Source organism: Salmo trutta, chromosome 2 (genome assembly GCF_901001165.1).
Source record: "Salmo trutta chromosome 2, fSalTru1.1, whole genome shotgun sequence".
Taxonomy (NCBI): Eukaryota; Metazoa; Chordata; class Actinopteri; order Salmoniformes; family Salmonidae; genus Salmo; species Salmo trutta.
In genome coordinates this window covers 5,107,594-5,133,301 of record NC_042958.1, presented here as the reverse complement: position 1 = coordinate 5,133,301, position 25,708 = coordinate 5,107,594, and the positions used below count along the sequence as shown (strand labels likewise).

At 43.5% G+C, this 25,708-nt stretch overlaps 1 protein-coding gene across 1 annotated transcript in view; it reads left to right on the top strand.

The window, feature by feature from the left end:
- LOC115149364 (zinc finger CCHC domain-containing protein 2) overlaps positions 1-25,708 on the top strand; it is a 76,794-nt gene that overhangs the window by 12,460 nt on the left and 38,626 nt on the right. The window contains exons 2-3 of the mRNA XM_029692173.1: positions 3,979-4,120; positions 5,423-5,493. Of these exons, the coding sequence (XP_029548033.1) occupies positions 3,979-4,120; positions 5,423-5,493 (213 nt within the window). The remainder of the gene's footprint in view (positions 1-3,978; positions 4,121-5,422; positions 5,494-25,708) is intronic.

Here is a 25,708-nt window from a genome sequence, read left to right as displayed (position 1 = left end):
ATGAGAGCTCAGGTTGCGCAACATTTATATAGGCTATGCAATTGCGCAAGAAAACAGAGTGATGGCAGCTAATAAAAAGAGGAGGATCCCATCAGCTTTCTATAGGCTAGACCTACTATATTTATTTCTCAACTTTCCTAATATTAAGCTAAGCACATATTATCACTTGTGAATGATGCCCAGCATAAGAAACCGCCTTTTTATTTGTGACTTGTTCAGTCATAGTTGCACACCTCATGCAGCCTAGCCCATAGGCTTAAATGTTTTGATAAGGTTTGTATCACACCTCATGTAGCCTAGCCCATAGGCCTAAATGTTTTGATAAGGTTTGTATCACACCTCATGTAGCCAAGCCCATAGGCCTAAATGTTTTGATAAGGTTAGTATCACACCTCATGTAGCCAAGCCCATAGGCCTAAATGTTTTGATAAGGTTTGTATCACACCTCATGTAGCCAAGCCCATAGGCCTATATGTTTTAATAAGGTTTGTATCACACCTCATGTAGCCTAGCCCATAGGCCTATATGTTTTAATAAGGTTTGTATCACACCTCATGTAGCCAAGCCCATAGGCCTATATGTTTTAATAAGGTTTGTATCACACCTCATGTAGCCTAGCCCATAGGCCTAAATGTTTTAATAAGGTTTGTATCACACCTCATGTAGCCTAGCCCATAGGCCTAAATGTTTTGATAAGGTTTGTATCACACCTCATGTAGCCAAGCCCATAGGCCTATATGTTTTAATAAGGTTTGTATCACACCTCATGTAGCCTAGCCCATAGGCCTAAATGTTTTGATAAGGTTTGTATCACAACTAAAGAAGGCCAAATAACTTCTTAAAATGAAGCACATTAATCCTCTTTACAACGGATGTAGAGCCTAACTGGCATATATAAGCAGAGAGCGAGTTTGGGGAAGATAATGTTTACCATATAAATGCGTCTTTATAATAAAAGCATTATATGCATGATCACATTTGCGGTAATTTTTGATAATGTTGCTTTTCCGCTAATGGATAATTTGAGCCTACTGCCATGTGGACATTGCTGCGCTAATAATGTGAGGAAATAGCCAAATAGTTTATCAACATTTTAAGCTAAACGTTCTGATCTGTTGCGTCAGCCACATTGCGCAAAACATTTTTTGGGGATGCTAATAGTTTGATTCATTTGGGATGTATTGCATCCCACAACGATCCCAGACAATCTTTGGAATATTTATTTCTCACACAGAATAGAATATGCACCGCACAGTTGCGTCCCCGATGTGTCTCTCTTCCCTTGTAGCCTGTGAGACACAACCGCCATTGCCCGCAAAAGGCATGGATTTTTTTAGGATGTATTACGGCCACAAAGGCGATGCCGCTGTGAAATTTGACGCATTATCAAATTGTGAATGAGAGACTGATGAAGTGTGTACAGCCTGCGCAAAAAAAGAAAAGCAGAGCTCATGCCTTTCAAGCAACTTTTTTGAAATCATCATTAGAATCGCATCATGCAGCCTTGCAATGTAGAACCCAACGTTTGTAGAACAACTAAAGTAATATTAAAAACTCGAAATTAACCATATAAACTCAGCAAAAAAAGAAACGTCCTCTCACTCAACTGCGTTTATTTTCAACAAACTTAACGTGTATGTAAGTCGCTCTGGATAAGAGCGTCTGCTAAATGACTAAAATGTAAATGTAAAAAAATGTGTAAATATTTGTATGAACATAACAAGATTCAAGAACTGAGACATAAACTGAACAAGTTCCACAGACATGTGACTAACAGAAATGGAATAATGTGTCCCTGAACAAAGGAGGGGTCAAAATCAAAAGTAACAGTCAGTATCTGGTGTGGCCACCAGCTGCATTAAGTACTGCAGTGTATGTACTCCTCATGGACTGCACCAGATTTGCCAGTTCTTGCCGTGAGATGTTACCCCACTCTTCCGCCAAGGCACCTGCAAGACATTTCTGGGGGGAATAGCCCTAGCCCTCACCCTCCGATCCAACAGGTCCCTGACATGCTCAATGGGATTGAGATACGGGCTCTTCGCTGGCCATGGCAGAACACTGATATTCCTGTCTTGCAGGACATCACGCACAGAACAAGCAGGATGGCCGGTGGCATTGTCATGCTGGAGGGTCATGTCAGGATGAGCCTGCAGGAAGGGTACCATATGAGGGAAGAGGATGTCTTCCCTATAACGCACAGCGTTGAGATTGCCTGCAATGACAACAAGCTCAGTCCGATGATGCTGTGACACACCGCCCCAGACCATGACGGACCCTCCACCTCCAAATCGATCCTGCTCCAGAGTACAGGCCTCGTTGTAACGCTCATTCCTTCAACGATAAACGTGAATCTGACCATCACCTCCGGTGAGACAAAACCTCGACTCATCAGTGAAGAGCACTTTTTGCCAGTCCTGTCTGGTCCAGCGATGGTGGGTTTGTGCCCATAGGCGCCGTTGTTGCCGGTGATGTCTGGTGAGGACCTGCCTTACAACAGGCCCACAAGCCCTCAGTCCAGCCTCTCTCAGCCTATTGTGGACAGTCTGAGCACTGATGGAGGGATTGTGCGTTTCTGGTGTAACTCGGGCAGTTGTTGTTGCCATCTTGTACCTGTCCCGCAGGTGTGATGTTCGGATGTGACGATCCCGTGCAGGGGTCTGCCACTGTTAGGACAATCAGCTGTCCGTCCTGTCTCCCTGTAGCGCTGTCTTACGCGTCTCACAGTACGGACATTGCAATTTATTGCCCTGGCCACATCTGCAGTCCTTTGTGCCTCCTTGCAGCATACCATAAGGCACGTTCACGCAGATGAGCAGGGACCCTGGGTATCTTTCTTTTGGTGTTTTTCAGAGTCAGTAGAAAGGCCTCTTTAGTGTCCTACGTTTTCATAACTGTGACCTTAATTGCCTACTGTCTGTAAACGACCGATCCACAGGTGCATGTTCATTAATTGTTTATGGTTCGAAGCTAATCTTGTCTGCTACATGAAGTAGTGTAGCCCACATCCATTTGGCATAGCCAGAACTGGACCTAACATAAGGACATCTCAGAGTATGCTATTTGGTTCTTCTGAAATAGACTACATTTTCTTCATATCATGCTTCTTTAGACGGGTCTAAAATAAATAAGGGATTTATTGTGAAGGTGTAGGGTATATTACATGGATTTATTAGACTTTTTAAAATGTAAATGTATCAAAGGTCTTCAATCAGTGGCTTGTAGGGAAGCCAGGAGATGCTAAATGTGTTTATGTTAATTAACGGTCAATTACCGTGAGGCCCCGACAGTTATTTGCTTGACAATCGCCGGCTGACAACGTTTTTCGTGACCGCCACTGCCCTACTTGGGCTAGGCTATTGCTATTTTGATACGGGCCTACTAGTACAAGTTCTACTGGATCTGAGAGGTTTGTGTTTTCACTGATACGCTGGGGGCTGAACTCTGTTCTCCCCTGACCTTCAGCGGAGGCTAACTGTCAGGCTGTGTTTGTCAGCTCCTAACTGATAGCAGAGGACCAAAGCCCTGACTGACCCCTTCTCATGGGCTGCAAACAGTGTGTGTGTGTGGGCGTAAGTGTGTGTGTGTGGGCGTAAGTGTGTGTGTGTGGGCGTAAGTGTGTGTGTGTGGGCGTAAGTGTGTGTGTGATGTTCCCGTGCGTCCGCCAGTGTGCGTGTGCTGTCATCCACCAGACAATTGTTCAAAGACTACCTCATTAACAGCGCCGTGGGTCCCTGAAGGACGATAGCGTCACCACGACGATAGCGTCACCACGACGATAGCGCCGCCACGACGATAGCGCCGGCGGCAACGTTTAATATTAGAACAGATAGCACACCTGACAGATGTTCTGGGAGCTTGATAGTTTGATTCATCTTCATGTCCTTCCTCTGTGGGTTGTCATCATGTATTTAATTGCCTAAGTGCAGCTGCGGTGTTGAAGGCTTTCTACTCACTAGTTTCTTTGTGTTTCCCAAGGCCCAGAAAGCAGATTACCTGGGCCCAGCTGCCGTCACCACTGAAGCCAGTCTGGATGAGAGGACACAGGGGCAGAGACAATGTGCCAGTCAGACACCCCCCAGCTGCAGAACACAGCAAGGAAGCAGAACCCAGAGGGAAGGTACGCCACAGACAGACAGACAGACAGACAGACAGACAGACAGACAGACAGACAGACAGACAGACAGACAGACAGACAGACAGACAGACAGACAGACAGACAGACGTATACAGTACAAACACTCACAAACACAGCCACAGTCAGCTGGGAAGCGAATGACAACACAGTCACATACACATTATAGTCAAACACACACTACTATTACTGTAAACTAAGTCCACTAAGAATTAGGGATGTAACGGTAGACGTATAGGAACTGTTCGGTACGGGGACCTCGATTCGGTCCACACTGAAACCGAATGAATGCATAAAAAAATAGATTCAAAAAAGTTAAAACCCCTCGGCCTATAAGTTATGTCTACGCTGCATTGTATTCCTCGAGTAAATGTGAGCTAAAAACAATCTAAGAAATGTCCGGCTATTCCATTAAACAGCTAGAGCCTATGTGTACGTTGTAATCAAAATTCTAATCTTAACTGTCGCATTTGAAACGGTCCTTTTGTTGAGGCACAGCTGGGAACTGGGTTCTCTACGATGGCAAGCAGTGGGGTTGACAAAACAGGAGGATTCTCCATCATCATTTAAATCTCCAGTTCGGGAACATTTTGCCTTTGGCGAATGACAGAGAGTTTGGTGGATGCCAGGAGAACGCTACCTGCCCGAATGCATAGTGCCAACTGTAAAGTTTGGTGGAGGAATAATGGTCTGGGGCTGTTTTTCATGGTTCGGGCCCCTTAGTTCAAGTGAAGAGAAATCTTAACGCTACAGCATACAATGACATTCTAGACGATTCCGTGCTGCCATCCTTGTGGCAACAGTTTGGGGAAGGCCCTTTCCTGTTTCAGCATGTCATTGCCCCCTTCCACAAAGCGAGGTCCATACAGAAATGGTTTGTCGAGATCGTTGTGGAATAACTTGACTGGTCTGCACAACGCTCTTGTGGCTGAATGGAAGCAAGTCCCCGCAGCAATGTTCCAACATCTAGTGGAAAGCCTTCCCAGAAGAGAGGAGGCTGTTATAGCAGCCAAGGGGGGACCAACTCCATATTAAAGCCCATGATTTTGGAATGAGATGTTCGACGAGCAAGTGTCCACATACTTTTGGTCATGTAGCGTATATGGAATCAGGAACAACAATACTTTTGTATTTTCGCGATAACAGTTGCCATTTTTATTTCTCCCACCGTACCGAAACCGAACAGTGACACCAAAACCGCAATACGTACGGAACTGTAGGTTTGGTGAACCGTTAAACCCCTAATAGGAATGTATGTGTTAATCCTTTTCCCTCTACTCCTTACAGCTGTACATATAGAGAAGATTGTACTGAAGGGGATGTCACAGAGCAGGACAGACAGGGAATACAATTTTGAGGTATGTTTTCAGTCTTCACACACTTTGACTTTTTCTTGCCATTAAATTAAATGGTGTATAATTGAGCCAGTCATTGCTCGTGGAACAACCAGTCCTCTCCTCAGCCAATGCTGTGCAGTGGAGTTTCCTGTGAGCATTTCCTGTGGCATATTGGCAGTGGGAGCCGAGGGGCACGAGGTCACTACTCCAGGAAGAAGGAGAACGGAGGGAGCGAGAAGACGAGGGGAGGGGGTGTTACATCTCTAACACCTCCTGGAATGCATTTCCTTCTTTGTTTAGTTTCTATAGAACCTGCCTCTTATATTTTATAGCCAATCAAAAAGCCTGGATGAATTGGTGATTGTGTAGCCCCGTAAAGTAGATCTGTTTTTCAATCTCGTCAGGTTATAAATCGGAGTTGGCCTGATACATTGTTTGCTGCCTCCACCCATTCAGGATGTACTGTTTCAGTTTCAACGACTCAATATTCTGAACAAAAAAACAGAAGACTGTAACTAAGACTGGGAATGTCAATACAATCAGACAAACACCATGCTGGCGTTGCAAACACCATGCTCTACCAACTGAGCCACAGGGAAGACAAACAAGGGCAATGATCACACATCAGTCATAATGGGACTAATAGACTGGCACACATGGTGTCAAACACAAGACCTGCCGGCCAAATAGTGATTAGAAATAGTGATTAGAAAAGTGATTAGAAATGAGTCAACAGTTGAAATAAAATCAAATGTTATTGGTCACATACACATGGTTAGCAGATGTTAATGCGGGTGTAGCGAAATGCTTGTGCTTCTAGTTCCGACAGTGCATTATCATAACCGCCATCGGTAAAAGACAGTACTGTGCAGCCATCTTCATCGACCTGGCCAAGGCTTTCGACTCTGTCAATCACCGTATTCTTATCGGCAGACTCAACAGCCTTGGTTTCTCAAATGACTGCCTCGACTGGTTCACCAACTACTTCTCAGATAGAGTTCAGTGTGTCAAATCGGAGGGCCTGTTGTCTGGACCTCTCAATGCCATACAACACTCCTTCCGTGGCCTCCAACTGCTCTTACAGGCTAGTAAAACTAAATGCATGCTTTTCAACTGATCGCTGCCCGCACCCGCCTGACTAGCATCACTACTCTGGACGGTTCTGACTTAGAATATGTGGACAACTACAAATACCTAGGTGTCTGGTTAGACTGTAAACTCTCCTTCCAGACTCACATTAAACATCTCCAATCCCAAATTAAATCTAGAATCGGCTTCCTGTTTCGCAACAAAGCCTCCTTCACTCACGCTGCCAAACATACCCTCGTAAAACTGACTATCCTACCGATTGTCACGACTGTGTGTAGGAATGGACCAAGGCGCAGCGCAAATATCGTTCCACATATTTTATTATAATGTGAAACTTAGCCATACAATAAGACATAACAAGACATACAATAAACCATAAACAAAACAACAAACCGTGACGAAGAGGTGATACATGCACTAACTCAAAATAATCTCCCACAAACAAGGGTGAGAAAAACAACTACTTAAATATGATCCCCAATTAGAGACAACGATGACCAGCTGCCTCTAATTGGGGATCATCCAACAACAAAAAAAACATAGAAAAACAGAAACTGGAAAAAAACAACATAGAAAAATAAAACTAGAATAAACCCCCCCAGTCACGCCCTGACCTACTCTACCATAGAAAATAAGAGCCCTCTATGGTCAGGACGTGACACCGATCCTCGACTTCGGCGATGTCATTTACAAAATAGCCTCCAACACTCTACTCAGTAAACTGGATGCAGTCTATCACAGTGCCATCCGTTTTGTCACCAAATCCCCATATACCACCCACCACTTGCGACCTGTACGCTCTCGTTGGCTGGCCCTCGCGTCATACTCGTCACCAGACCCACTGGCTCCAGGTCATCTATAAGTCTATGCTAGGTAAAGCTCCGCCTTATCTCAGCTCACTGGTCACCATAACAACACCCAACCATAGGACGCGCTCCAGCAGGTATATCGCACTGGTCATCCCCAAAGCCAACACCTCCTTTGACCGCCTTTCCTTCCAGTTCTCTGCTGCCAATGACTGGATCGAATTGCAAAAATCGCTGAAGTTGGAGACTTATATCTCCCTCACTAACTTTAAGCATTTAAGCTATATGAGCAGCTTACCGATCGCTGCAGCTGAACGCAGCCCATTTGTAAATAGCCCATCCATCCAACCAACTACCTACCTCATCCCCATATTGTTTTTTATTTACTTTTTTACTCACCAGTATTTCTACTTGCACATCATCAACTGCATCTATCACTCCAGTGTTAATTTGCTAAATTGTAGTTACTTTGCTACTATTGGCCTATTTATTGCCTTACCTCCTCACGCCATTTGCACACACTGTATATAGACTTTTTCTATTGTGTTATTGAATGTACATTTCTTTATTCCATGTGTAACTCTGTGTTGTTGTTTGTGTCGCACTGTTTTGATTTATCTTGGCCAGGTCACAGTTGTAAATGAGAACTTGTTCTCAACTAGCCGGGCCTGGTTAAATAAAGGTAAAATAAACTAATATCTAGCAAGTAATCTAACAATTCCTCAACAACTACCTAATACACACATATCTAAAGGGGTGAATGAGAATATGTACATATAAGTATATGGATGAGCGATGACCGAGCAGCATAGGCAAGATGCAGTAGATGGTATAAGATACAGTAAATACATATGAGATGAGTAATGTAAGATTTGTAAACATTATTAAAGTGGCATTGTTTAAAGTGACTAGTGAGTCTCTATGTAGGCAGCAACCTCTCTGAGTTAGTGACTGCTGTTTAACAGTCTGATGGCCTTGAGATAGAAGCTGTTTTTCAGTCTCTCAGTCCCAGCTTTGATCCACCTGAACTGACCTCGCCTTCTGGATGGTAGCGGGGTGAACAGGCAGTGGCTCGTGTGGTTGTTGTCCTTGATGATCTTTTTGGCTTTCCTGTGACATCGGGTGCTTCATGAAATTACAGCCAGATGCCCTCCCATCTGTGAATCCAACTTCTATTGCACTGTTTTCATGTGTTCCGTTTACAGCGCGCAGCGGAGGGGAAAGTAGACAGACACATGTCACATTCCTAACCAGACTGCTAAAATGATGCATCAAAACACCATGCAACGAAGAAACGTGTAGGCCTTTTACAGCAACATTAGAGCAGTAGCCTAGACTGACTACAATACATGTTGAGTGGGCCGTACAGTAAGGAGAAACATGTAGGCCTTTTACAGCAACATTAGAGCAGTAGCCTAGACTGACTACAATACATGTTGAGTGGGCCGTACAGTAAGGAGAAACGTGTAGGCCTTTTACAGCAACATTAGAGCAGTAGCCTAGACTGACTACAATACATGTTGAGTGGGCCGTACAGTAAGGAGAAACGTGTAGGCCTTTTACAGCAACATTAGAGCAGTAGCCTAGACTGACTACAATACATGTTGAGTGGGCCGTACAGTAAGGAGAAACATGTAGGCCTTTTACAGCAACATTAGAGCAGTAGCCTAGACTGACTACAATACATGTTGAGTGGGCCGTACAGTAAGGAGAAACATGTAGGCCTTTTACAGCAACATTAGAGCAGTAGCCTAGACTGACTACAATACATGTTGAGTGGGCCGTACAGTAAGGAGAAACATGTAGGCCTTTTACAGCAACATTAGAGCAGTAGCCTAGACTGACTACAATACATGTTGAGTGGGCCGTACAGTAAGGAGAAACATGTAGGCCTTTTACAGCAACATTAGAGCAGTAGCCTAGACTGACTACTCAACTACAATACATGTTGAGTGGGCCGTACAGTAAGGAGAAACATGTAGGCCTTTTACAGCAACATTAGAGCAGTAGCCTAGACTGACTACAATACATGTTGAGTGGGCCGTACAGTAAGGAGAAACATGTAGGCCTTTTACAGCAACATTAGAGCAGTAGCCTAGACTGACTACAATACATGTTGAGTGGGCCGTACAGTAAGGAGAAACGTGTAGGCCTTTTACAGCAACATTAGAGCAGTAGCCTAGACTGACTACAATACATGTTGAGTGGGCCGTACAGTAAGGAGAAACGTGTAGGCCTTTTACAGCAACATTAGAGCAGTAGCCTAGACTGACTACAATACATGTTGAGTGGGCCGTACAGTAAGGAGAAACATGTAGGCCTTTTACAGCAACATTAGAGCAGTAGCCTAGACTGACTACAATACATGTTGAGTGGGCCGTACAGTAAGGAGAAACATGTAGGCCTTTTACAGCAACATTAGAGCAGTAGCCTAGACTGACTACAATACATGTTGAGTGGGCCGTACAGTAAGGAGAAACATGTAGGCCTTTTACAGCAACATTAGAGCAGTAGCCTAGACTGACTACAATACATGTTGAGTGGGCCGTACAGTAAGGAGAAACATGTAGGCCTTTTACAGCAACATTAGAGCAGTAGCCTAGACTGACTACTCAACTACAATACATGTTGAGTGGGCCGTACAGTAAGGAGAAACATGTAGGCCTTTTACAGCAACATTAGAGCAGTAACCTAGACTGACTACAATACATGTTGAGTGGGCCGTACAGTAAGGAGAAACATGTAGGCCTTTTACAGCAACATTAGAGCAGTAGCCTACACTGACTACAATACATGTTGAGTGGGCCGTACAGTAAGGAGAAACGTGTAGGCCTTTTACAGCAACATTAGAGCAGTAGCCTACACTGACTACAATACATGTTGAGTGGGCCGTACAGTAAGGAGAAACGTGTAGGCCTTTTACAGCAACATTAGAGCAGTAGCCTAGACTGACTACAATACATGTTGAGTGGGCCGTACAGTAAGGAGAAACGTGTAGGCCTTTTACAGCAACATTAGAGCAGTAGCCTAGACTGACTACAATACATGTTGAGTGGGCCGTACAGTAAGGAGAAACGTGTAGGCCTTTTACAGCAACATTAGAGCAGTAGCCTAGACTGACTACAATACATGTTGAGTGGGCCGTACAGTAAGGAGAAACGTGTAGGCCTTTTACAGCAACATTAGAGCAGTAGCCTAGACTGACTACAATACATGTTGAGTGGGCCGTACAGTAAGGAGAAACGTGTAGGCCTTTTACAGCAACATTAGAGCAGTAGCCTAGACTGACTACAATACATGTTGAGTGGGCCGTACAGTAAGGAGAAACGTGTAGGCCTTTTACAGCAACATTAGAGCAGTAGCCTAGACTGACTACAATACATGTTGAGTGGGCCGTACAGTAAGGAGAAACGTGTAGGCCTTTTACAGCAACATTAGAGCAGTAGCCTAGACTGACTACAATACATGTTGAGTGGGCCGTACAGTAAGGAGAAACGTGTAGGCCTTTTACAGCAACATTAGAGCAGTAGCCTAGACTGACTACAATACATGTTGAGTGGGCCGTACAGTAAGGAGAAACGTGTAGGCCTTTTACAGCAACATTAGAGCAGTAGCCTAGACTGACTACAATACATGTTGAGTGGGCCGTACAGTAAGGAGAAACATGTAGGCCTTTTACAGCAACATTAGAGCAGTAGCCTAGACTGACTACAATACATGTTGAGTGGGCCGTACAGTAAGGAGAAACATGTAGGCTTTTACAGCAACATTAGAGCAGTAGCCTAGACTGACTACAATACATGTTGAGTGGGCCGTACAGTAAGGAGAAACATGTAGGCCTTTAACAGCAACATTAGAGCAATAGCCTAGACTGACTACTCAACTACAATACATGTTGAGTGGGCCGTACAGTAAGGAGAAACATGTAGGCCTTTTACAGCAACATTAGAGCAGTAACCTAGACTGACTACAATACATGTTGAGTGGGCCGTACAGTAAGGAGAAACATGTAGGCCTTTTACAGCAACATTAGAGCAGTAGCCTAGACTGACTACAATACATGTTGAGTGGGCCGTACAGTAAGGAGAAACATGTAGGCCTTTTACAGCAACATTAGAGCAGTAGCCTAGACTGACTACAATACATGTTGAGTGGGCCGTACAGTAAGGAGAAACATGTAGGCCTTTTACAGCAACATTAGAGCAGTAGCCTAGACTGACTACAATACATGTTGAGTGGGCCGTACAGCAATGCTGCATTCAACTGCACCGGAGATCCATGCAGTGCAAGAAAATTAAAAACATGTTTAAGTTTAAATGTTACAAGAACCTATACCTAGGTTTTTGTTATTTGGCTTTTTAAATTATTTGTGATTCGGGTCGCAGCATATTATACACATCTGCAAGCATAGCAGCAAAGGCTGGACAAATATTATTTATCTCTTCTTTTGTTTTATGTTAAAATGTTATATACAGCCTCCTATGTAGATAAGTGGACATTAAAGGGCCATATTTTTTCTAATAAAACAATTGCCGGTTTGGATCGCAATTGCACGTTTTTTTTGTTGTCAAAATCAATAGGCTATATCTGGCCCGCGAATTCGTTGTGTTTTTCTCAATATTTCCCGTGCAGCGATTGCGTTTCCTTGCGTTTGACACACCTGGGTTAGCGTATCTATTTATGTAGCCAATTATTTATTTAGCAAGCTAAAAACACTGAGTGGGTGACTTGAGTGACTAACTTTTTCCCCTCATATCACTTTTCGGTGGCTACTGCTAGAGATGTAGGTGTCATTTGGTTAGCTAGCAAGAAATGGGAATCGCTTTACTAGCTAGCTATGCTGAACTTGAACAACTGTTATCCACAGTTAGCATATCTCATATCTCATATCTCTCTTGTCAATCAAATGTATTTTCAGGCAATTGGGCGGGCAGGCAAGTTGCCATTCAGTTGTCAAAACGTGGGTTGGGACCAGCATGCATTGGCAGGCAAGATGCAGATGGACAAGCAGGCTACTATTCCCCATCGTTTATCAGTGCAATTTTGACAGCCAACTAGCTGAAAATGTTTGAGAGGGTTTATCTAATGTTCCCTCATTAGATTTTATCTCATCTCGCTCTGGCTAGCATTAGTTGCTGATCTTGTTGTTGATGATGTGCATAAGCAACTGAGGGTGAGAGAGCCTACTATTTCATGGTTGTTTGATCAATAGGACTGTGAAGTTCCCAAATGGAAGAGGACTCCAGTGGTATTTACATATTTGCAGAAATCCATTCAGGTGTATTTTGTGGTCTTTGGTGAATGTTTTCTAACAATCTAAAGTCACGCTGTTGCTACTTCCTGTTAACACACAGTCCAGTTCATAGTGAATGATGGCAGGTCCTACTGTAAACACACAGTCCAGTTCATAGTGAATGATGACAGGTCCTACTGTAAACACACAGTCCAGTTCATAGTGAATGATGACAGGTCCTACTGTAAACACACAGTCCAGTTCATAGTGAATGATGACAGGTCCTACTGCCTGTTAACACAGTCCAGTTCATAGTGAATGATGACAGGTCCTACTGCCTGTTAACACACAGTCCAGTTCATAGTGAATGATGACAGGTCCTACTGTAAACACACAGTCCAGTTCATAGTGAATGATGGCAGGTCCTACTGTCAACACACAGTCCAGTTCATAGTGAATGATGACAGGTCCTACTGCCTGTAAACACACAGTCCAGTTCATAGTGAATGATGCCAGGTCCTACTGTAAACACACAGTCCAGTTCATAGTGAATGATGACAGGTCCTACTGTAAACACACAGTCCAGTTCATAGTGAATGATGACAGGTCCTACTGTAAACACACAGTCCAGTTCATAGTGAATGATGACAGGTCCTACTTCCTGTAAACACAGTCCAGTTCATAGTGAATGATGACAGGTCCTACTGTTAACACACAGTCCAGTTCATAGTGAATGATGACAGGTCCTACTGTAAACACACAGTCCAGTTCATAGTGAATGATGACAGGTCCTACTGTAAACACACAGTCCAGTTCATAGTGAATGATGACAGGTCCTTCTGCCTGTAAACACACAGTCCAGTTCATAGTGAATGATGGCAGGTCCTACTGCCTGTAAACACAGTCCAGTTCATAGTGAATGATGACAGGTCCTACTGCCTGTAAACACACAGTCCAGTTCATAGTGAATGATGGCAGGCCCTACTGTAAACACACAGTCCAGTTCATAGTGAATGATGACAGGTCCTACTGTAAACACACAGTCCACTTCATAGTGAATGATGACAGGTCCTACTGCCTGTAAACACACAGTCCAGTTCATAGTGAATGATGACAGGTCCTACTGTAAACACACAGTCCAGTTCATAGTGAATGATGACAGGTCCTACTGCCTGTAAACACACAGTCCAGTTCATAGTGAATGATGACAGGTCCTACTGTAAACACACAGTCCAGTTCATAGTGAATGATGACAGGTCCTACTGTAAACACACAGTCCAGTTCATAGTGAATGATGACAGGTCCTACTGTAAACACACAGTCCAGTTCATAGTGAATGATGACAGGTCCTACTGTAAACACACAGTCCACTTCATAGTGAATGATGACAGGTCCTACTGCCTGTAAACACACAGTCCAGTTCATAGTGAATGATGACAGGTCCTACTGTAAACACACAGTCCAGTTCATAGTGAATGATGACAGGTCCTACTGTAAACACACAGTCCAGTTCATAGTGAATGATGACAGGTCCTACTGTAAACACACAGTCCAGTTCATAGTGAATGATGACAGGTCCTACTGCCTGTTAACACAGTCCAGTTCATAGTGAATGATGACAGGTCCTACTGCCTGTTAACACACAGTCCAGTTCATAGTGAATGATGACAGGTCCTACTGTAAACACACAGTCCAGTTCATAGTGAATGATGGCAGGTCCTACTGTCAACACACAGTCCAGTTCATAGTGAATGATGACAGGTCCTACTGCCTGTAAACACACAGTCCAGTTCATAGTGAATGATGACAGGTCCTACTGTAAACACACAGTCCAGTTCATAGTGAATGATGACAGGTCCTACTGCCTGTAAACACACAGTCCAGTTCATAGTGAATGATGACAGGTCCTACTGTAAACACACAGTCCAGTTCATAGTGAATGATGACAGGTCCTACTGTAAACACACAGTCCAGTTCATAGTGAATGATGACAGGTCCTACGTCCTGTAAACACAGTCCAGTTCATAGTGAATGATGACAGGTCCTACTGTTAACACACAGTCCAGTTCATAGTGAATGATGACAGGTCCTACTGCCTGTAAACACACAGTCCAGTTCATAGTGAATGATGACAGGTCCTACTGTAAACACACAGTCCAGTTCATAGTGAATGATGACAGGTCCTACTGCCTGTAAACACACAGTCCAGTTCATAGTGAATGATGACAGGTCCTACTGTAAACACACAGTCCAGTTCATAGTGAATGATGACAGGTCCTACTGTAAACACACGGTCCAGTTCATAGTGAATGATGCCAGGTCCTACTGTAAACACACAGTCCAGTTCATAGTGAATGATGACAGGTCCTACGTCCTGTAAACACAGTCCAGTTCATAGTGAATGATGACAGGTCCTACTGTTAACACACAGTCCAGTTCATAGTGAATGATGACAGGTCCTACTGTAAACACACAGTCCAGTTCATAGTGAATGATGACAGGTCCTACTGTAAACACACAGTCCAGTTCATAGTGAATGATGACAGGTCCTACTGTAAACACACAGTCCAGTTCATAGTGAATGATGACAGGTCCTTCTGCCTGTAAACACACAGTCCAGTTCATAGTGAATGATGGCAGGTCCTACTGCCTGTAAACACAGTCCAGTTCATAGTGAATGATGACAGGTCCTACTGCCTGTAAACACACAGTCCAGTTCATAGTGAATGATGGCAGGCCCTACTGTAAACACACAGTCCAGTTCATAGTGAATGATGGCAGGTCCTACTGTAAACACACAGTCCACTTCATAGTGAATGATGACAGGTCCTACGTCCTGTAAACACAGTCCAGTTCATAGTGAATGATGACAGGTCCTACTGTTAACACACAGTCCAGTTCATAGTGAATGATGACAGGTCCTACTGTAAACACACAGTCCAGTTCATAGTGAATGATGACAGGTCCTACTGTAAACACACAGTCCAGTTCATAGTGAATGATGACAGGTCCTTCTGCCTGTAAACACAAAGTCCAGTTCATAGTGAATGATGGCAGGTCCTACTGCCTGTAAACACAGTCCAGTTCATAGTGAATGATGACAGGTCCTACTGCCTGTAAACACACAGTCCAGTTCATAGTGAATGATGGCAGGCCCTACTGTAAACACACAGTCCAGTTCATAGTGAATGATGGCAGGTCCTACTGCCTGTAAACACACAGTCCAGTTCATAGTGAATGATGGCAGGTCCTACTGTAAACACACAGTCCAGTTCATAGTGAATGATGGCAGGTCCTACTGTAAACACACAGTCCACTTCATAGTGAATGATGACAGGTCCTACTGCCTGTAAACACACAGTCCAGTTCATAGTGAATGATGACAGGTCCTACTGTAAACACACAGTCCAGTTCATAGTGAATGATGGCAGGCCCTACTGTAAACACACAGTCCAGTTCATAGTGAATGATGGCAGGTCCTACTGCCTGTAAACACACAGTCCAGTTCATAGTGAATGATGGCAGGTCCTACTGTAAACACACAGTCCAGTTCATAGTGAATGATGGCAGGTCCTACTGTAAACACACAGTCCACTTCATAGTGAATGATGGCAGGTCCTACTGTAAACACACAGTCCAGTTCATAGTGAATGATGACAGGTCCTACTGCCTGTTAACACAGTCCAGTTCATAGTGAATGATGACAGGTCCTACTGCCTGTTAACACACAGTCCAGTTCATAGTGAATGATGACAGGTCCTACTGTAAACACACAGTCCAGTTCATAGTGAATGATGGCAGGTCCTACTGTCAACACACAGTCCAGTTCATAGTGAATGATGGCAGGTCCTACTGTAAACACACAGTCCACTTCATAGTGAATGATGGCAGGTCCTACTGCCTGTAAACACACCGTCCAGTTCATAGTGAATGATGACAGGTCCTACTGCCTGTTAACACACAGTCCAGTTCATAGTGAATGATGGCAGGCCCGTGTGGCGAATGCCTTATTTGCATATAAGCCTACTGTAACTCTGATTGTCTATGGCTCACCGGTCTGCATAGGCTCCGTTCCTGGACAAGACAGATGTGTCATGCCTGCTCCCGCTCTTCCTCCCCATTAGTGCGCACTCCTGCCATCATCATTACCTGCCCCCCCCCCCCCCCCCCCGTCACGCGCATCAGCGATTATTGGAATCACCTGAACTCAATCACCTCTGTCATTACCTTCCCTATATCTGTCTGGTTCCCCGCTGTGTTCCCTGCTTCTGCATTGATTGTCATATGTCCTTGTTTCCCTGTGTGCTGACGCTGTTCCTGTCCTGTTACCTGTCTGTTCCTCATTAAATGTTCAACTCCCCGTACCTGCTTCTCATCTCCAGCGTCGGTCCTTACAATATGTTTTTATTACGATTTAGTTACTGCGGTGTCTATTAATTGTCCAAACCCCTCTCTATATTGCTATAGAATTTTCACAAATGCCCTATTATATGTAACTCCCAAACATTCTAAGAATGTGAAAATGACCATATCTCGTGTTAAAAAAATGCTTATTTTCAATGACGGCCTACCAGGGAACAGTGGGTTAACTGCCTTGTTCAGGGGTAGAACAACAGATTTTTACCTTGTCAGCTCAGGTATTCGATCTAGCAACCTTTCGGTTACTGGTCCAATGTTCTAACCACTAGGCTACCTGCCGTCCCATATCTAAGTGCTCGTTGGTCCGTAAATGAAAAGTGTCATATTCTTCCTGGGGGTGTATACGAACAGATTTTAATAGGATTTTATGTTGCTAAAACGCTGTCAGTTCCAATTTAAGCTCTCACACCACCACCACGGTCTCTTTACAGGCTGCCTTACTTAACGCTGGCATGGCCACAACATTCACACACTGTAATCCTAAGGCCTGTCTGAAGCTAACACTGTGTAAACCGTACAGCCTAATACCTGTAGAGGACACATTTATTGTTTTGTGTGTGTGTGTGTGTGTGTGTGTGTGGTGGGTTACTCAAGTTTCAAGTCTTTATTTGCCAATTTGCTGGTCTATCCACCAGGTCCCGTGTGGCTCAGTTGGGAGAGCATGGTGTTTGCAATGCCAGGGTTGTAGGTTTGATTCCCACAGGGGACCAGTACGGGGGGGAAAAAGATAATAAATAAAAATTTATGAAATGTATGCATTCACTACTGTAAGTTGCTCTGGATAAGAGTGTCTGCTAAACTGTATATGTATGGTATACACCGTCCAATGAAATTTTTCCATTAGCACCTGCCGTCCGATAATCAGAAGGTTACAGACTCATTTCCAACAGGCTACATTTTCCACTTCATAGTAAAGGTCCAATATGTAAATTTATGGGCGACCTGACCAAATTCACATGGAAATGCGTGTTATAGATCTGTCATTCGCATCGAAAACAAGTCTAAGAAGCGGTAGATCTGTTCTATGTGTGCTATTTCTATGCTTCCCTTTCTAAAGTTGCATTTTTGCATCTTTTACTTTCGGTTTTGAACACCAGCTTCAAACAGCTGAAAATACAATATTTTTGGTTATGAAAAATATATTTCACAGCGGTTTAGATGGTACAATGATTCTCTACATTATACTTGCTTGTTTTGTAACATAAGCTGAAATTAGGTGAACTATTAGAATTTTAGCAACCAGGAAATGGCAGAGCGATTTCTGCATAGTGCATCTTTAAGAGGCTTCTTTTCATTTAAAAGTTTCAATTTGCTGGTCCATCGAGCCCTCTCTCGCTAGAATGAACGATATGTATCTTCTAGCAAACTATTGATAGGATTGGCGCCTGGAAGTCAAATCAAATTGTATTTGTCACATGCGCCAAATACAACAAATGTAGGCCTTACCGTGAAATGCTTTCTTTACAAACCCTTAACCAACAATGCAGTTCAAGAAATAGTTTAAGAAAATATTTACAAAATAAACTGAAGTAAAATTTTAAAAATTAAATCCAAAAGTAACACAAGAAAATTTCATAACAATATATACAGGGGGTACCAGTACCGAGTCAATGTTTGGGGGTACAGGTTAGTTGAGGTCATTTGTAAAGTGACTATATATAGATAATAAACAGTGAGTAGCAGCAGTGTGGGGGGGTGTTAATGTTAACAGTCCGGGTGGCCATTTGATTAACTGTTCAGCAGACTTATGGCTTGGGGGTAGAAGCTGTTAAGGAGCCTTTTGGTCCTAGATTTGGCGCTCCGGCACCGCTTGCCCTGCGGTAGCAGAAAGAACAGTCTATGACTTGGGTGACTGGAGTCTTTGACAATTTTATGGGCCTTCCTCTGACACCGCCTAGTATATAGGTCCTGGATGTCAGGAAGCTTTGCCCCAGTGATGTTCCCAGTGAATGACTTCCTAGGTTTCTTTTCCTAGGAAGTCGGGACTTGCCAGACAGTGACGCTAAAGTGAGTGACTCTCTTCTCGTCAGTTTGTGTAGCCTATCGAATCGCATCGGTGACATCATTTGCATATGCTACTGGTAGGCCTAGGCTTTTTGGCTATTATCTGCAGATGAATTATGAAAACATTTGATGAAGATGGCGAATAGAGCTCCTTTAGCAATACATTTTGAACCCTTGGGGGAAATCCAGGGGGCACCTGGCTGGCTACTTTTACAATTTGGCTGGCTACTCTATATACATGTGGAAAACACTGCTTACTTCCAGGTTCCTTCTCGACAATGCTACAACAATAAGAAATCATCTACAATAAGAATATGATATAATACAGGAAAGCACATTTTATAGTCCAATCTTCACACATGTTTAGGGAAGGGGCAGTGTTTTTCACAAGCACAATGGCCAGCCAAAATAGGAAAAAGTTACCAACCATCTCTATCTATTTTGGTGGCCTCTGGTACATTCTAATGCCTTGATTCCATCCAAAATACACAGCGAAATTATTGAATACCTCCCAGATTAGAAAAATGTTTTAGGGTATTGTGTTTACAATTTAAATGATAGAAAATACACTGAACAAAAATATAAACGCATCATGTAAAGTCCCATGTTTCATGAGCAGAAAAAAAACATCTGAGAAATTGTTCATATGCACAAAAATGTATTTCTCTCAAATTTTGTTCACAAATTTGTTTACATCCCTGTTAGTGAGCATTTCTCCTTTGCCAAGATAATCCATCCACCTGACAGGTGTGGCATATCAAGAAGCTGATTAAACAGCATGATCATTACACAGGCGCGCCTTGTGCTGGGGACAATAAAAGGCCACTCTAAAATGTACACAATGCCACAGATGTCTCAACTTTTGAGGTAGCGTGCAATTGGCATGCAGACTGCAGGAATGTCCATCAGGGCTGTTGCCAGAGAATTTAAGGTACATTTTTTCGACCATAAGCCGACTCTACAGTTGTTTTAGGGAATTTGGCAGTACGTCCAACTGGCCTCACAACCGCAGACCACATGTGACCACGCCAGCCCAGGACCTCCACATCCAGGCTTCTTCACCTGCAGTATCGTCTGAGACCAGCCACCTGGACAGCTGATGAAATTGTGGGTTTGCACAACCGAAGAATTTCTGCATAAACTGTCAGAAACCGTCTCAGGGAAGCTCGTCTGCGTGCTCGTCGTCCTCACCAGGGTCTTGACCTGACTAGAGTTTGGCATCGTAACCGACTTCAGTGGGCAAATGCTCGATGGCCACTGGCACGCTGGAGAAATGTGCTCTTCACAGATGAATCACAGTTTCAACAGTGCCGGGCAGATGGCAGACCGTGTGTACGGCGTTGTGTGGGCGAGCGGTTTGCTGACGTCAACGTTGTGAACAGAGTGCCCCATGGTGGCGGTGGGGTTATGGTATGGGCAGGCATAAGCTATGGACAAAGAACACAATTGCATTTTATTGCTGACAATTTTAATGCACAGAGATACCGTGACGAGATCCTGAGGCCCATTGTCATGCCATTCATCCTCCGCCATCACCTCATGTTTCAGCATGATAATGCATGGCCGCATGTCATAAGGATCTGTACACAATTCCTGGAAGCTGAAAATGTGGCCTGCATACTCACCAGACATGTCACCCTTAGAGCATTTTTGGGTTGCTCTGGATCAATGTGTATGACAGAGTGTTCTAGTTTCCTCCAATATCCAACAACTTTGCACAGCCATTGAAGAGGAGTGGGACAACATTCACAATCAACATCCTGATCAACTCTATGCATGAGGCAAATGGTGGTCATACCAGATACTGACTGGTTTTCTGTTCCAAACTCCTCTACCTTTGTTTAAGGTATCTGTGACCAACAGATGCATATCTGTATTCCCAGTCATGTGAAATCCATAGATTAGGGCCTAATTCATTTATTTCAATTGACTGATTTCCTCATATGAAATGTAACTCAGTCAAATCTTTGAAATTGTTTCATGTTGCGTTTATATTTTTGTTCACAGTGTATATGAATTCAGTGTATTATTAGTTGTTTTGGGATATTGTTTAGGCCTATAGGATCAGGACTATTTTTCTAAATAAGAGAACATTAAACTTTTTAACATCAGAACTAGAAAATAGATACATTTATGGAATTTTCTTTTGCGGATTCCTTTTTTCCTTATAGGATAGACATTTGTGGTTTCTAGCTGCACCAATCAAAGCAGTGGAGCATGGTCAAAACCATTTATCTTGGAGCGACGGGGGGAGCTAGGTCTCAAAATGTATTCATATCACAAGCAATTTACCATTTATAAAATGGTCATATATTTTTTATAAATACCTGACTAGCTTAAACATAAGTGAAACTTGACAAATTATCCAATGGATTATGATAATTTGCTGGTAAAGAAGTGGAGATGCCTAACTTTGGACCCCCTATTTTGATTTGCACAGACGGCTACAGTGAAAAGCTGATTGGCTCAGCTCAGTCGCGACTCACAAAGAGGAAGAACTTTGCAGGTGTTTCTGATGAATCAACATGCTGGTGGGAAGTAACATTCAAATAAAACCCCGAAAAGAAATGTAGACTGAAAAGTGCGTCATCTCATAGAGGAAACCCATGGCATTGACACGGAAAATACTTTGACTAAAAACAAGGATTTATTGACTTAAAATGTTGTGCAACATCATGGGTAAGCTATGGGTATCGTATTTCAGCAACAACAACAACAACAAAAAGGTCAATTTCCGCTCTTGTGGGCGTTTAAAGCCAGGTCTTTGTTGCCAGTATTGACTTCATTACCTCAGCAGCTGGTGCCAGGGCAGGCCAGGCCAGGGTTTGCCAGAGAGAGGGGAGCAGCAGGAAAGAGGTGCTCCGCTGGGGGATTTCCTTTGTCTAGCCTGCCTGCCTGAGTCCAACGTAGCCCCCAACACCCCCCTTCGCCATTCCCTGATCCTTCATGTGATTCAGCCTCTAATGAGGGATGAGGAAACTGCTGCTGTGCTGTTTCTCTCAGAGCAGGAAGCACACACTCGCAGACACATTATAATTCTGCCCATGGTGTTATCTCGGCTGTTGTTGTTAAAGGGAAATGTAAAAAAAAAAATTACAAAAAATGTCAACTTCATATTCATCATCTCCAGCACCACCCCAACATCAACAGACAGTATGTGAAAATGGAGCGTTCCTATGCTTTGTGGGGGGAAAAAATAGAGGAAGATACGGTGCCTTTGGAATGTTTTCAGACCCCTTGACTTTTTCCACATTTTGTTAGGTTACAGCCTTATTCTAAAATGTATTAAATAGTTTTTTTCCTTATCAATCGAGACACAATAATCCATATTGACAAAGTAAAAACAGTTTTTTAGACATTTTTGCTAATTTATATTTAAAAAAAAGAAAGAAAATGAAATCACATTTCCATATGTATTCAGACCCTTTACTCAGTACTTTGTCTGAGGTCCTGATCAAGGATCTCTCTGTACTTTGCTCTTATACAGTTGAAGTCGGAAGTTTACATACACCTTAGTCAAATACATCTAAACTTAGCTTTTCACAATTCCTGACATTTCCTGAATGATTTATTTCAGCTTTTATTTCTTTCATCACATTCCCAGTGGGTCAGAAGTTTACATACACTCAATTAGTATTTGGTAGCATTGCCTTTAAATTATTTAACTTGGGTCAAACGTTTTGGGTAGACTTCCACAAGCTTCCCACAATAAGTTGGGTGAATTTTGGCCCATTCCTCCTGACAGAGCTGGTGTACCTGAGTCAGGTTTGTAGGCCTCCTTGCTCGCACACACTTTTTCAGTTCTCCCCACACATTTTCTATAGGATTGAGGTCAGGGCTTTGTGATGGCCACTCCAATACCTTGACTTTGTTGTCCTTAAGCCATTTTGCCACAACTTTGGTAGTACACTTGGGGTCATTGTCCATTTGGAAGACCCATTTGCGACCAAGCTTTAACTTCCTGACTGATGTCTTGAGATGTTGCTTCAATATATCCACAGAATTTTTCTGCCTCATGATTCTATCTATTTTGTGAAGTGCACCAGTCCCTCCTGCAGCAAAGCACCCCCACAACATGATGCTGCCAACACCATGCTTCACGGTTGGGATGGTGTTCTTCGGCTTGCAATTCTCCTCCTTTTTCCTCCAAACATAACGATGGTCATTATGGCCAAACAGTTCTATTTCTGTTTCACCAGACCAGAGGACATTTCTCCAAAAAGTACAGTATTTTTCCCCATGTGCAGTTGCAAACAGTAGTCTGGCTTTTTTATGGCGGTTTTGGAGCAGTGGCTTCTTCCTTGCTGAGCGGCCTTTCAGGTTATGTTGATATAGGACTCGTTTTACTGTGGATATAGATACTTTCGTACCTGTTTCCTCCAGCATCGTCACAAGGTCATTTGCTGTTGTTCTGGGATTGATTTGCACTTTTTACACCAAAGTACGTTAATCTCTAGGAGACAGAACGCGTCTCCTTCCTGAGCGGTATAACAGCTGCGTGGTCCCATAGTGTTTATTCTTGTGTACTATTGTTTGTACAGATGAACGTGGTACCTTCAGGCATTTGGAAATTGCTCCCAAGGATGAACCAAACTTGTGGAGATCTACAATTTGTTTTCTGAGGTCTTGGCTGATTTATTTTGATTTTCCTATGATGTCAAGCAAAGAGGCACTGAGTTTGAATGTAGTCCTTGAAATACATCCACAGGTACACCCCCAATTGACTCAAATGATGTCAATTAGCCTATGAGAATCTTCTAAAGCCATGACATCATTTTCTGGAATTTTCCAAGCTGTTTAAAGGCACAGTCAACTTATTGTATGTAAACTTCTGACCCACTGGAATTGTGATACAGTGAATTATAAGTGAAATAATCTGTCTGTAAACAACTGTTGGAAAAATTACTTATGTCATGCACAAAGTAGATGTCCTAACCATCTTGCCAAAACTATAGTTTGTTAACAAGACATTTGTGGAGTGGTTGAAAAACTAGTTTTAATTACTCCAATCTAAATGTATGTAAACTTCCGACTATCATCTGTATATAGACAGATGTGTGGTTTTCCAAATCATATCCAGTCAAGTTTGACTCCAATCAAGTTGTAGAAACATCTCAAGGATGATCAATGGAAACAGGGTTCACCTGAGCTCAATTTTGTGTCTCATAGCAAAGGGTCTGAATAGTTATGTAAATAAGGTATTTCTGTGTTACATTTTTTCCAAATTTGCAACAAAAATTTTTTTTTTTAGAATAAGGCTGTAGCATAACAAAATGTGGAAAATGTCAAGGGGTCTGAATACTTTCCAAAGGCACTGTAAGGGTTTCCAATGTCATCATCAACCAATTAGTAGACAATCAGTAGGCATTTTGTAGGAAATGCCTCCTCATAATTGGTTATAATCACACGATGCATGGGTTGGTACTGGAGATGAAAATTATTTTAAATTTACAAAATGTCCATTTAATGATCTAGAGATAATATAATTTTTCTTCACCTTCCTTCTCTTTTTGCCAGAGCAAGGCAGTGTGTCATTGCTGTTGTACATAAATGCCTCATCCGCATGTAACCTGTCTCGTGTAACCTGTCTCGTGTAACCTGTCTTGTATAACCTGTCTCGTCAGTCTTTTCTTTTTTAACTCCAGTGTTGACTTCTCTGCCTGCGAAAGTGACCTGGAAATAAGGAGTTTCATTTTGTTGCCGAAATTAAACGTTTGGGTACATTTTGAGAGTTATAATGTGTATCTAGATGATTGCTTTCTTTAGTGTGGAATCAAATGTGACGTCCGGCATCTAAATGCCAGCTAACCAAAACGAGGGAAGACTAGGGAAATAGTCAGACCCTAGCCTAGTATAATTGTCTTGTAGCCTGGTCTCGTAAGTAATGTGTGTAATTTTGCCGTGTGAGATGATTTAGGCTTGCTATCTGGGGCATGCTAACAGAACCAAGACCAAAGTAAGGTATGCCTGCTGGTGCTGACGGCCGGGGGGCCAGAGAGTTTGCTTGCATCATCAACCCCGTTGCTCCAGTACACACAGTCAGGACCAGGAGAAACGATCGTGGCATGTCTCATCGTTAGGTTGACAATAGTTGTATCCCACAGCGCTTGGACCGGTCTCATGTTTTATACGATCTATGGTCCAAGTCCTTTCAGCTGACAAAGGAAGCAAGGAAGCTGTTTGAGACTGTTTGGACGTGACCCGGACAGACCGTCTGTGCTGGCCCAGTGGAGAGAGATGGTCATGCCGGTTTTAATCATCTCCTCATTTTCTAACCCACCCAGCCCCTGGCCAGGCCAGCTCTGCTCTGTGCTGCCCACCCAGCCCCTGGCCAGGCCAGCTCTGCTCTGTGCTGCCCACCCAGCCCCTGGCCAGGCCAGTTCTGCTCTGTGCTGCCCACCCAGCCCCTGGCCAGGCCAGCTCTGCTCTGTGCTGCCCACCCAGCCCCTGGCCAGGCCAGATCTGCTCTGTGCTGCCATCCCAGTCCCTGGCCAGGCCAGCTCTGCTCTGTGCTGCCCACCCAGCCCCTGGCCAGGCCAGCTCTGCTCTGTGCTGCCATCCCAGTCCCTGGCCAGGCCAGATCTGCTCTGTGCTGCCCACCCAGCCCCTGGCCAGGCCAGCTCTGCTCTGTGCTGCCCACCCAGCCCCTGGCCAGGCCAGCTCTGCTCTGTGCTGCCATCCCAGC